At 30.8% G+C, this 13,800-nt stretch overlaps 5 protein-coding genes across 5 annotated transcripts in view; 3 read left to right on the forward strand and 2 right to left on the reverse strand.

The window, feature by feature from the left end:
• LOC108575356 (serine/threonine-protein phosphatase 5) overlaps positions 1 to 1,191 on the forward strand; it is a 2,819-nt gene extending 1,628 nt beyond the window's left edge. Inside the window, exons 4-7 of the mRNA XM_017938128.1 lie at positions 54 to 213; positions 313 to 620; positions 713 to 794; positions 863 to 1,191. Coding sequence (XP_017793617.1) covers positions 54 to 213; positions 313 to 620; positions 713 to 794; positions 863 to 922 — 610 coding nt within the window. The 3' untranslated portion in view covers positions 923 to 1,191. The remainder of the gene's footprint in view (positions 1 to 53; positions 214 to 312; positions 621 to 712; positions 795 to 862) is intronic.
• A 500-nt stretch (positions 1,192 to 1,691) lies between these two features.
• Positions 1,692 to 2,737, reverse strand: LOC108575346 (nucleoside-triphosphatase THEP1). The gene is made up of 4 exons (XM_017938114.1): positions 2,650 to 2,737; positions 2,196 to 2,367; positions 2,020 to 2,125; positions 1,692 to 1,946 (listed from the first exon to the last, which is right to left on the reverse strand). Exons 1-4 carry the CDS (start codon positions 2,702 to 2,704, stop codon positions 1,692 to 1,694), a joined length of 588 nt encoding a protein of 195 aa, XP_017793603.1. The 5' UTR covers positions 2,705 to 2,737.
• A 621-nt stretch (positions 2,738 to 3,358) lies between these two features.
• Positions 3,359 to 6,445, forward strand: LOC108575344 (DDB1- and CUL4-associated factor 5). The gene is made up of 7 exons (XM_017938111.1): positions 3,359 to 3,557; positions 3,843 to 4,023; positions 4,099 to 4,368; positions 4,436 to 4,662; positions 4,824 to 5,038; positions 5,113 to 5,374; positions 5,451 to 6,445. Exons 1-7 carry the CDS (start codon positions 3,362 to 3,364, stop codon positions 6,443 to 6,445), a joined length of 2,346 nt encoding a protein of 781 aa, XP_017793600.1. The 5' UTR covers positions 3,359 to 3,361.
• Positions 6,446 to 7,202: 757 nt separating this feature from the next.
• On the forward strand, positions 7,203 to 11,474 carry LOC108575331 (integrin alpha-8-like). Its single transcript, XM_017938096.1, has 12 exons — positions 7,203 to 7,249; positions 7,401 to 7,791; positions 7,869 to 8,253; positions 8,575 to 8,870; positions 8,982 to 9,441; positions 9,513 to 9,649; positions 9,717 to 10,166; positions 10,234 to 10,397; positions 10,470 to 10,704; positions 10,780 to 10,966; positions 11,053 to 11,342; positions 11,415 to 11,474. Exons 1-12 carry the CDS (start codon positions 7,203 to 7,205, stop codon positions 11,472 to 11,474), a joined length of 3,102 nt encoding a protein of 1,033 aa, XP_017793585.1.
• Positions 11,475 to 11,863: 389 nt separating this feature from the next.
• The window catches only part of LOC108575345 (galectin-9-like), a 2,379-nt gene continuing 442 nt past the window's right edge, over positions 11,864 to 13,800 (reverse strand). Inside the window, exons 2-6 of the mRNA XM_017938112.1 lie at positions 13,304 to 13,790; positions 12,902 to 13,185; positions 12,601 to 12,820; positions 12,098 to 12,381; positions 11,864 to 12,020 (exon numbers count right to left, since the gene is read on the reverse strand). Of these exons, the coding sequence (XP_017793601.1) occupies positions 11,865 to 12,020; positions 12,098 to 12,381; positions 12,601 to 12,820; positions 12,902 to 13,185; positions 13,304 to 13,790 (1,431 nt within the window). The 3' untranslated portion in view covers position 11,864. The remainder of the gene's footprint in view (positions 12,021 to 12,097; positions 12,382 to 12,600; positions 12,821 to 12,901; positions 13,186 to 13,303; positions 13,791 to 13,800) is intronic.

Below are 13,800 nucleotides of genomic sequence, written 5' to 3' on the forward strand. Positions count from 1 at the left end.
TGTATATTTTTATTAATCCATATATATTACTGATGTATGATACACATTCACAGTAAACTATGTTATATAGGTAATCATGAATCTATCACAATGAATCAGATGTATGGATTTGATGGTGAAGTCAAAGTAAAATATTCTGCTCAAATGGCAGAATTATTTACAGAGGTTTATAATTGGCTTCCTCTTGCCCACTCTCTTAACAACAGAGTACTTGTAAGTTTACCTTACTATTTACACAAGTGTTGTTAAATAATTTACATAATTGTATAATGTTTTATATATAAATCATATATATTTTTATGAATTTCTTAGGTAATGCATGGCGGTTTATTTTCAAGAGATGACGTTACGTTAAAAGAAATCCGAGAAATTGACAGAAATAGACAACCACCAGAAGAAGGATTAATGTGTGAATTATTATGGTCAGACCCACAACCTCAACCAGGAAGAGCACCTAGTAAAAGAGGTGTTGGTGTTCAATTTGGACCTGATGTTACACAAAATTTCCTTGCTATGAACAATCTTGATTATATTATAAGGAGTCATGAAGTGAAAAATGAAGGATATGAAGTTGGTCATGATGGAAAATGTATCACTGTATTCTCTGCTCCAAATTATTGGTATATAAACATATATGAACCACTTAAATTTCATAAAATCAATAAATCTTAAAACAGTCACATTACATATTAATTTTATTTTCTATTTTTAGTGATACTGTGGGTAACCAAGGTGCTTTTATCACACTTAATGGTAAAGATATGGAGCCCCATTTCACATCATATGAAGGAGCGGTATGTTAAAATTAACTTATAACATTTGTAAGTTTTAATTACATTACATGAGTGTATTTCTTCTTCAGCCTCATCCAAATGTAAGGCCAATGGTATATGCTAATTCTCTACTAAAATACATGTGCTAGTGGAACACCCTAGGTACTGTTGATAAATAAATGAATAACAATAACTGAATACGAGTAGCCCAATCAAAGTGTGCGTAATATATTTGATACTGAAATGGAGAAGGTGAGAAACGCTTAGGCTTCTCCAAAACAATAAAATACTGTATTCTTTCTAGGAACAAGAAAATCTTCTGTATTATAATAAGTGCAATGAAGGTATAATATTGATGGGTACAAAAATGAAAGGGTTTGCTTGTTTTGAAAACTGGCAAACAACTGTATCAAATTTTCTTATCTATGATAAGAATAATGCCTCATTAGTAATTTGTTTCATTGTAATGAAATAACGTAAAAAGAACATTTCTATTTTGTACCCTCAATTAAACCACCTTATTCATTAAAGATGTTAGTGTTCACGCACAAGCTGAATAAATGATCTCAAAGATCTCAACAGATTAACTTATATTCTAATACTTGCGTAAGGTGCTGAACATATAATGAACACACCTATTATTCTTTTAATTTATTCTTTAATGAATAATGGTGGTTTCGACGGAACAATGATTATTATGAAAATATCTAATACATATGCGATCTAGCATGACTATGTAGTACAATTTTCCAGCCAGTCACTATTTATCACGTTATTTGTGATGACTACTTTTTTACAAACCTAACGTGATTGGAAGGATTTCTTTGATCTAACATTTTGTTTTTTTGTTAATAATAAACGATGTTTATAATGTATTTAAAATTTATATTGTTTTTCTTAAAACAGTGAAGTTATACCTTATGAAATGATTTGAAAAATTTCTTCTGACAGAGTGTCTCGGTTTTGACGATTCACGGTTATAACTTTACACCTTTTATCTGCCTGAAGTTTTTGAAATAATGATAAATATCGTTGCGGTATTTTATGCATTTGTGGTATTGTTGCAATTATAAAAGGTTTGCTTGAACTTTTAAAAAATAATTTCTCTATTTCATTGTGAAATTTTTGGCTAAACAGCTCCATTTTACCGATTTCATCTATAATTAATACATCCTATAAACAATACAAAATTAGTGGCTTATTTACAACGATAAATATGTATGTAACACAAAAATAACATGCTTACTGTATTTGAGCCAAAAACAGGTAATGCTGCTGCTTCAAAATCACTAAGAAACACATGATAGCTTCCAACTTTATACTTAGAGCACTGTGACTGGTTTATTACATTTCTGTTTGCAAGTAGTATTGTCTCAGACATAAAAAAAATTAAATTTTATATAATTATGTATTGATACTAACTCAGTTCGTGCCAATATAGATTTTTCCTCAGGATTTTTTGCAAGCACAACATCAAACCCAATCCTACTACCACTTTGATCTCGTACTTCCTCAGTATAAAACCCATCAAATTTATAATTTTGTTCCTTCATCATTGAAGCTAACTTTTTGCATAATGTAGTTTTTCCTATACCTATGACAATTTCAATTTGAATGAATTTATAAATCTTCGTTTGCAATAAACAATTTAAAAATTAACTAAGAACATAGGGATATTAAATTACATATATTCTTTATCTTCCATGTTAATTATATACTGCTGTTGAAATTGCACAATTTCATATGTTAGCGATTTAAATTATTAATAAATTGTAACAAAACAAAAATGTAAAGTATTTTCTGATGGAGGGTATATAGAAGCTAGTAATGGGTGATTTTTGGAACACTTTGTAATTTTTAAAAGTCGCGGACTTACCAGGGGGTCCAGTGAGAAGTACACGTGAGATACGCAACGTGGCGCCGGTATCCATATTTCTTGTTTTTCTAAGTTTAAGCAGTGATTACGGGTGACACTTGCACGTAGGGATAAAAAATAATAGGTGGTCGGAATACACAAAGGGATTATTTTAATTTGATGCAATTAAATGTAGTTAAAGATATATGTATTAAAGATACCAATGAGATATCAAAAGAAAAAGATTAGTAAAGTTACCGCAACGTGAGGCCGCTGAATAGCGATCAGCTGATCGTGCTCGAGTAAGACAATCTACTCTGGTGGGCTGAAACGCCTGTGTGTATGTAGATACCTACGTACATTGACTGCGTTCAGCAGTGCGTTGGTGCGTGATACGCGCCTCGTGTAGCCTATGTTTGTGTGAGTCTGTGAGGCGTACACTCGCGACACGTCTGTCACAGAATAAATATAAGATCGTCCACGGCAAAACTTATAATAGTTGCAACCTATAACAATCCCGTGAATTTGATTGCGCCACAAATTTCTCTATTCCGTAGGTTTCCCTGCTTTTATAATTACGCGAGATAATCTTAGAATCTCGAGGTGCGTAAAGGATCTTAACCAAAGAAGAGAATACGGGCGTTAGTTACAGGATACATGGAAGAAAGGGACGAAGGTTGAAGACGACGGTTCTATCCGTTTTCGTATACATATCAGTATCTATAAAGAAGAAATGGCTCGTCCTTCCAATTGTAGTCCGCTTTCGTATCTCTTCGCGAGACAAATCGACGACAAAGTCGATCACTGCAAACGTCTCGTTAATACTAGATTCGAAACCTCCAAAAATTTGTTCAGGAAGGATCTACTATCACATTATGGATGCGTTAATGCGATTGAATTTTCGAATCAAGGGGATCTTCTTGTTTCCGGTAAGAAGCTAATAATGTACTTAATTTGTTTCGTCTTATACGGTACTATGCCCGTCGACTTAGACAATTAAAAATCGACGGAAAATTGAAGCCGTTTAGGTTTTTCAATTAAGTTTAGTATAAGTTTAGTATTAGCCGTTTGGTATTTCAATTAATTGCATAATTGATAAAATACATATTTTTTTATGTATCATTTCCTAAATGCGTATTTTTTTCATGTATTAAATTAATTATTGATATAAAGGTGTAACATAATATAAAGTTATTTTATTATTAATTTGATAGGTGGCGATGATAGAAGAGTTTTATTATGGAAAGTGGAACAGGCAATACAAGGTGTGGGTAAACCTGCAGTAATGAAAGCTCAACACATCAGCAACATCTTTTCCCTTGGTTATGACAGTAGTAAAACAAAAATATTTTCTGCTGGAAATGATGATCAAGTTATTGTTCATGATTTGCGAACGTATGAATACCTTTATATCATGCTACCTCAGATGTAATCATATATGATTAAACAATTACTTCTATTTTAATACAGGGGAGATGTTGTGAATTTCTTTTTGCATGACAAACCTGTTTACGGATTGTCAGTACATCCACATAATGACAATGTATTTGCAAGTGCTTGTGATGATGGAAGAGTTTTAATTTATGACATCCGTGGGTCCAGTGCTATGGAAACTTTTTGTTTGGCACAGTATTCAACTGCTTTTCACTGTGTAATGTTTAATCCAACAGAACCTAGGATGCTTGCTACTGCCAATGCCAAAGAGGGTATTAGCATGTGGGATGTGAGAAAACCTTTGGAGTAAGTAATTTCAGTAATGATATAAGAAATTTTCATTCAAATAACAATGTTTCTGTTGTATTTGTAGGCCTGTATTACGTTATGGAAATGAAAATTCAGTCCAGAGTTGTATGAATGTTAGATTCAATGCAGCAGGTAACAGATTGTTAGCTTTGAGAAGAAGATTGCCCCCTGTACTTTATGCTGTAGGTTCTTCTACTCACTTATGTCAATTTGACCATCCGGGATATTATAATAGTTGCACAATGAAGTCATGCTGTTTTGCTGGAGATAATGATGAATATGTCCTTTCTGGTGAGTAATATTATAATTAGTATGAATTTCACTATATGCTACTAATATATATTTCTTTTATTTATTTATTCCATTTATTTAACACCTTCATTACATGTACAGAGTAAAATGATACATATTATTCATGCAATACCTCATATATTTTAATGTCTGATTTTAAGGTTCTGACGATTTTAATTTATATATGTGGAAAATTCCTCCTGATGATGTGAAGTGGGTAAATTCTGCACACATGATATTACGTGGCCATAGATCTATTGTTAATCAAGTACGATACAATCAAGCTAGTTGTATTTTTGCTTCATCTGGAGTGGAAAAACTTATTAAGATTTGGAGTCCATTTCCTGTAGGAAGTAACTGCTTCGGTGGATTAACGGTAATACATATATTATATTGATTTAAGTATTTATTTTAATAATTGATGTTATCACTTTTATATCTGTACTTCAGAGAAATGAAGGAAGACAAGAGATACGACGTAAAGTATATACACATGATGAATATATTGGATTAGTATTACGTACTGGTCAATTCATGACACATGATTATAGTCATCAATCAACAAGAGAAGATTCAAGGATGATGGCGTTTTTTGATTCATTGGTACAACGTGAAGTTGAAGGCTGGAGCTCTGAAGATATGTCACCACTACCAAGTGATCATGAAAGCAGTCCTCTACCTAGAATTATTTGTAGTACAACAGATTCAGACGGTATGTTTTATAAGTCAAGATTTTATATTGCAATAATAACAAAAATTATCACACATTTAAATGAAACATTTTATAGATACTACATCATCTGGTCAACAATTGATGTTAAATATTTTAGAATCTGCAGTAATATTGGCGTCTGATGAATCCCCTGGAAATGAAATACCTACTGAAAGACCTTCGAATCGCATAACACGACTTATAGCATGTCGGAGAGAAAAATTGAAGAGACTCGCAGCTGTAGATTGTGGTGCACCGGCAAATAATGCTTCTGCTGCAGTATTAGAACCATCTGCATCTGGTTCTGCTAGTGATGGGGACAATGCACAAGTTAAGTGTAGGTCTGAACCAAAATCAAAATTAGAAGGTGTAAAGAGAAAACATGACAAAATTTCTGAAAGAAGAAATCGGGCTAGAAGAAAATGTGCGGTGTTACATATTAATAGTGACTCTGATAGTGATGAACAACCTGTTGACACAACTCAGCCTAGTACCAGTTCTGGTGTAGTTTCTAGAAGATCACGATATGATCTTTGTAAAGTTGTAAATGCTATTGAGAGTGATGCAAAACATTCAAATTATAGTAGTAGCAGTTCAGAGGATAATGATGTTTCTAGTAAACGAAAACATTCAAAAACTGATTCTGATACTTCAACAAAAGTTCACAGAAGAAAACATAAGAAATATAAAAGTAGCTTAAAAAATGATACTGCTAAAAATAAAAGTAAACGGCAAAAAATTGATTATGATACGAAGAAGAAAACACCGAACTGGAAGATTTATTTTAGTGGTGTTAATGACACAATAACAGTTAAAGAAGATGGTCCATCAACTCCAGTGAACAAATCAAGCAAAGTTCCTTCCACTCCTGATAGTGGTATTACATCAGGGGTATCTACATCTGAGAAGAATAGTGAACCAGCACAGAAAGATCAAAATGATGTAGAAAGTTCAGATCATGAGCAAAAACTAAAAAATCTAGAGTACTTTAGAAAAAAAGTGGATGTAGCAAGAAGGAGCTATCGTAATCGATCTAACTACAATTCAACTACAACTGATTCTTCCGATTAAGCTCCTGTTACCTTCAACCTTTTAATCCCTTTCCTTTTGTACATAATGAATCTGTGATTCCTTGAAGTATATTTTTATAATACTAAGTTTGTTCACACGTGAATATGGTCGGTTTTTTCTATCTTCTTTTAGACTTTATTATTTTTCTGTTATCTTCATATGTATCCTACATTTTATTGGAATCTCTTACGATGCAAGACTGTTCCAGCGAAATAAATCTTTTTTCACTATATTTAAAAATGATTTTGATCGTGATCTAATCACAAAATATTTTATAATTGGTACAAAGGGTTACGAATTTAGTAATCTCAAGTGTTTAAAATTATTACTGACTGACATTTCAATTGTTTAGAAATCGATTTATTATTACAAGATAAACATGTTTGGATATGACCATTAAATCGTATGTAATCGAAACTACAGCAGAACACCGCTGAGAAATATAGGTAAATTAATGCTGCATTAGCTATAATAAGCGACTCAGCTAATGTGTATTGTTGACATGGTTTGTAAGTGTGATGGAAAATAATAAAACAATAAATTGGTATACATTTTTTTCTTATATGTTTAGCTTTGAAAACAAATTAAGAATATTACATTATTTAATTCTGCATTTACATGTCTTTATTAACTTATAACAAATAAAGAAAAGAACTACTTAAATTTATGTATTAACTTATTATCCAATAATTTTGTATAGTTCTATTTTATTTAATATCAAATACAATTTTGATTTTAATTTTATTGGAAAACCAACATGTATGAAATACAAATATTAATCAATGCCTTTATGATGTCATTGTGGTTTGTAGATATATACACTTCCTTCCCATGAGTATAAAACCTCAGTTATTTCAAAGTTTTGGAAATAGTAGATGTAATATTCTGTGACCTGTGATTTCACTAACATTTAATCATTCAAAATGTTATACTTAACTTTATCAATTAAATTTAGTATATGGTTTTCTGGTTTTATATTTGTAATTTTAAAATACAGTACACTAGCCTACAATTTAGATGTTGATAATGCTAAAGTGTTTAGTGTTCCTATAATTTTGAATAATCAACGGGGAAGTTATTTTGGGTATTCTGTTGCCCTTTATACAAGTGGAGAAAATTCCATATTACTTGTAGGTGCTCCTAGAGCAAATACAAGTGCAGTGCAAGGTGTAATTGAACCAGGTACTGTATATCAATGTCCAGTTAATGACACATGTAAAGAATGGATTATTGATAAAACTGGAAATGGTTGGTACAAACAATATTCAGACATATATCAAATTAAGGATAATGCATGGATTGGTGCAACAATTGCTCTAGAAAATAAAACCAATCCTAGAATTGTGGTATATTAAATTTGTATTTATTTTTTCATAGATTTTTTCCTAAGAACATACTTTTAATCAATTAAATTTATAAATAGATTTGTGGTCCACGATGGAAGAATAATGTGATAAATAGAAATAAACCTAACTGGTACATGAATGGCATTTGTTATTGGTCATTAGTCAACAATATTTCATCTTTTGAAAAAGAAATTGAAAATCAAATTTTACCACTTTCAAACCTTGGAAAAGCTGTTCATTTTACAAATGAAATGTATATTTATAATTATGGAATGGGGCAAGCAGGCTTTTCTGTGCATATGACATCTGATGAATTAAAATCAAACCTAATATTAGGTAGTCCTGGCATATTTAATTGGAAAGGCACACCTTTATTAGTTACAAAACCAATTTATGGTCAAATGCAAACTATAATTCCCTCCATTGGAAATGAAGGAAGTATTCACTCAAATGATTATTTTGGTAAATAATTTATCTTTAGCATTAATTATATATTTTAGTTATGTAGGTAATTAATAATTAAATATTTCCATATATATTTTCTAAAACATACAATTTTTAAAAGGGTAGTTTCTTACAAAAATGCAAATAAGTAACTTGTATGTTACATAAATACAAAACTTCCATCTTCTTTAATAAAACAAGAATGGTAAAAATAAAGTTTTATTGAAAAAAAAAGATCTTTGACTTTAGAATTTCAAAATTATAATATTTGCACCCTAAATCAAAAATCTATTTTCAATATATTTGTGTATGTAAAACAATAATTTATACTTCATTTAGGCTATGCAGTAACATCTGGTTATTTTACAAAAGGGGAATTGTGGTTTGCTTCTAGTGCTCCAAGAGCTTCAAATTTGTATGGAAATGTAATTATGTTTACTTTTTCGAATAACAGTACTACTAAATTGATACTGAAAAAGTTTTTAAGGGGTGAACAGCATGGTGAATACTTTGGCGCTGCTTTAGCATCATGTAATCTTAATGGTGGTGATAAAGATGAATTAATTGTTGGAGCACCGCTTTGGTCAAACAATATGGACGAAGGTCGCATATATGTCTTTATTGCCTTGTATGATGTATGCATAATTTTTAATATAATTGACAAAAATCTTATATTTTGGTCAACATCTTTCTAACAATCTGATATGTAACATAATATGCATGTTAATTTTAAATATCAACTATAGGAAATTTTTGAGAAACGATCATTTGAAGGGAAGGTACCTGGAAGTAAATTTGGTTCTGCCATAACTTGTTTGGGAGATATTGATTATGATAGCTATGATGATATTGCTGTTGGTGCACCCTATGAAGAAGAAACTGGTGCAATATATATTTTTAATGGCAATAGTAATGGATTACTTAAACATTATAGTCAAAAAATAATTGGCAAACAATTTGGAAATAATATCCGTGGATTTGGAATATCAATTGCGGAACCTCGTGATATAAATCACGATAAATATCCTGACATTGCTGTTGGATCTTTTTTATCTGAACAAACAATTTTAATAAAATCTAAGCCTGTTGTTAGAGTAACACTAAAATTATTTTATAATGAAAGTAACAAAATATTAATAAATTCTACTATTTTTCTTATTAATGTGTGTGCATTTTATGATGGAATACATGTTCCTAAATATCTTCGTAAGTATGTAACAAATTTACATATATGAACATTCTTAAATATCATCTTTAACAAATTAAATAATGTTTAGGAGTTGTTAAATCTGTAAAAATAGATGAAACATATAGAAGAGCTTATTATGGTGAAGAAAAAAATAATGATCATAAATTTCATGATACTTTATATAAACTTAAAAATTCATGCAATGAACTGAAAATACATTTAAAGGTAAAATGAAAAGAATATTTCCTTCTTGAAAAGAAACCATTATACTTTACCTGTTTAATTTTGGTAGGAAAATATCCAAAATATTATAGATCCCATTGAAATATCTGCATCAATTGCTTTGGAAGAAGATTTAAATATAAATGATCAAAAAATGAAACCAAATCTTTTCTGTACATCTTGCGCAGTCATAAATCAATTTCATTCTAAAACTGAAGATTTAATAAAGTTGCCATTTGCTACAGACTGTGGGGAAGATGATATTTGTACACCAGATGTTAAAATATTACTTTCAACAAATTTAAAGGCTGATAACAGGTACATCATTGGTTCAACATTTGCTACTAAATTTATACTAGATGTTTTTAATTATGGTGAACCTGCATATCAAGCCAAAATAAACATATACATACCAGAAATATTATCATTAGCAAGTGTACCACCTGCATGTATGGAAAACATTTTCATAAATAATACTTTAGAAGTGATATGTGATCTTGGAAATCCACTTAGAGAAAATGTAAGTATATTCTACAAATATTGGAGATCCTTGAATAAAAAAAATGACAATTTCATTTTTCTATCAGAAAAAATTAATGTTAGATTTGGATATGAGTAAAGTTCGGTTTGATATTGATCATGTAAAACTATGGACCAATTTTAGTACACAAAGTGAAGAAAATAATTCATTCTACAACACACAAGTTTTAACTATATATTTTGATACTGATGTTGATATAGCAATAGCAGGGTTAGTATCCTTTCACTCATTCACAGACTAATTTCTGTCCTTTGTAATTATTTGTTGTATATTATTTACTAGGAAAGCTCAAGATGACCTATATTCATATTTTCTCGAAGATAAAGATGAAAACTTGAACAGTGTTCAATTTCAACACATTTATGAAATTCAAAAATTTGGAGTTAGTCCAATTAATGAAGTTATATTAACAATTAGTATTCCAACAATTTGGAAACATTCTACAGGAGATATACAGATTATTAACATAAATCATACAATTAATTATATGGATGGTCAACAATTTCATTGCACATACGTAAACTCTACACTTTCAACTTCCTTAATCAATAAACCTAACATTTCTTCTACATATACTGAATTGTATACACAGAAAAAGTTTACAATGGATGCCAATGTTTCAACAAATTTGCCACCTGAAAATAGATCAATCTATATTAATTGCACAAATACTAATGTAAAATGTACATATATTAAGTGCAAACTAGGTCCCTTCTTAAGTTCTTCATCTGTTGCTAAACTTTCACTTATATTGGATTTTTATTTATTCGATTTTAAATGTAAGGTTCTCTTAACACTTTAACATAATTTAAATTTCCGCAAAATATTAAAACACTTTTAATTTCCTTTTGATTTTTTATTATAGTAAAAATGATGGAAGGAAAAGATATTATATTTTTCCTATCTAATGGAAATGTTAATATTGTAGAACCACATAATATTACCCAAAAAATTGAACATAAACCTGATAGTACCTCTGTTGCTACAATGTTTCTGGGTTCACCAATAACCGAACAAATTGCAGCCTGGATTGTAGTTTTATCAATTACTTCAGGAATTTTATTACTAATACTGCTAATACTAGCACTTATTAAAATTGGCTTCTTTAATCGAAAAAAGAAGGAAGAACTTCGAGCATTAAAATCCGAAACAGATGTAAGTTTATTATAAGCAAAGAAACTTTATTCATAAATTACAAATATTTAGTTCCATTTTATTGCATTACAGAAAAAACTTAGTTTTATATTGGAAACAAGTTCATCAACGGAAATACTCAACCAAGAATAGGATTATTATTCTTTGTGAATAATCTCTATATATTAAGAAAACAAAATAAATGACAAGGTTATATCATAGATATTTTTCTCTATTTTGTTTACCATTTTTATTTAAGATATGTAATAGTTTGTAAAAGCTTTGATTGGAACGGATTTGTTTTAAATAAATAATCTATATACAAAAATATTAATTTCATTGACATGAAATTCAAGCAGCTTGCATTATATTTTTTGATACAATATACTGAAATATTATAATTAGCTGACCTTTACATTAAACATCCCTAATGCAGTGCAATATTTCAGCTTCCTACAGCTGTTAATAATTAGAGAGCATAAAACTTTCATTGCATATATATATATTTATCTTTATATATTTGGATTTTTATTTGAACTTACATTAGTCATCCAAACCTAGGCCTTTTGAAATTTCATCTGCTGTTAATTTATGTCCTGAAGCAGAAGTATTATCAGAAGATGCAGGGGGTTGTGCAGGGGGTGGAACACTTGGTGTATAAGATGGTGGAGGTGGTGCATGATCCCCTCCACGAGACTTCTACATGTGTAAAAATAAATATATAATGAAATGATGAAATTTATATTTTTACAATTCTTATAATAACTAATACTTACTTCTGTACCACGCTTGTTGCTAAGACCATCTAAAGCAGAACTAAGCAAAGAAGAACCAATTGCAGAACCTATTCCAGACAAAAGATCTGAACCTGAATTTGGTTGTTGGCTAGCATATCCACTAGAAGGTTGATAATTTCCATAACCTCCTGAAGGTTGATAATTTGGTTGCTGGTGTCCACCACCTCCAAGAACACCACCAAGAATAGATCCTAAGGCTCCTTTCAATGGGTCACTTGGCTGACTTGGAGGAGGTGGTGCTGCATTATTACCACCACCACCACCTTATTTAGCACATTAAACATAGTTCATAATAGATGATGTCATCTATGTCATCATCCAACATTCCAACATTTCATTCGACTTTTCTAATTTAAATCATTATTTATGAACAAATTACTATATCAAAAGCTTTAATTAGGAAACAAGTAGAAATGTAACAATTCATTTCTTAATTCAATAAAATTTCTTATCTTCAAAACATGAGATATGCATCATAATACCTAATGCTCCAAGAATAGAGCCTAATACACCACTGCCACCTGATTGTTGAGGAGGATAGCCTTGCTGTGCCTGTGAGTTACTTAAAGCATTGCTTACTAAGCTGCTTGCTAAAGCTGCACCAAGAGATCCAAGATTTCCCAAACCACCTTCACTTTCTGTTTTTGATTTAGAAGCATCTGATTTTTCATTATCCTTTTCAGCATTTTCTTGTGTCTTTTTCTGAAAATTCGACATACTGTTACATATCATTATTTCCAAAAGTTAAAGTATAAAATATTTTTAATTGTTAAATTTTTATACATGTAGCAAGTATGCTCCCCCTACTGCTAAACCAAGTTTACTTAAAGTAGCACCAAATGTATCTTCTTCTTCAGCTTTTTGATATCCAGGTTGATACCCATATGGCCCTGCAGGATTATAACCAGGTCCTCCATATGCATCAGGTGGAGGTCCATAACCAGGACCTGGAGGTGGTGGACCATAACCAGGACCTGGAGGTGGTGGACCATAACCAGGACCTGGGGGTGGACCATATCCACCTGATGGTGTTTGTGGACCTATTGTAGGATATAATCCACCAGGTTCTACAATTATATAAAATTTACCATACAACAACTTAATCAAATTACTTTAAAAACTATCAATATGCATTATTAATGTATTTACTTTATCATTAAAAACAAATGTAAAATGTTTAATTACGTGGTGGTCCAAAATTAGCAGCAGGTACATCTGGTGTAGGTACAGCTCTAGGAGAACGAGGTGGATCAACAGGAACATTCTCATATAAAATGGAATTCACATCTACATCACCATCAATAACCAGATGTGTAACTTTTTCATATGGTAGTCGATGAACAAATTCAGTAAAATGTCTGCCATTTATAGCAATCTTGTAACATGTATGATCACATAATAGAATCATCTCAAATTCTTGACCAGGTTGTATCCACATAGGACCTTCATTTTCTTCCATTCCCCAAGTCATTGATACGATGTGATTTCTAGTAATAAATCCATCTGAGAAACGTGGTGAAACATGAATGGCTATATCATCTCTTGGATTTAATGTAGGTCCTAATTGATAATTCACAGCAAAGCGCACAGCATCTGGAGGAACTTTTCCTTGTATTTTAACCATTTTTCCAGGTACTAAACCACCTTCAACAGCTCCCACATAAGGAATTGGCTATTGAAAT

The sequence above is a fragment of the Habropoda laboriosa genome, unplaced genomic scaffold (assembly GCF_001263275.1).
Source record: "Habropoda laboriosa isolate 0110345459 unplaced genomic scaffold, ASM126327v1 scaffold143, whole genome shotgun sequence".
In the NCBI taxonomy this organism is placed as follows: Eukaryota; Metazoa; Arthropoda; class Insecta; order Hymenoptera; family Apidae; genus Habropoda; species Habropoda laboriosa.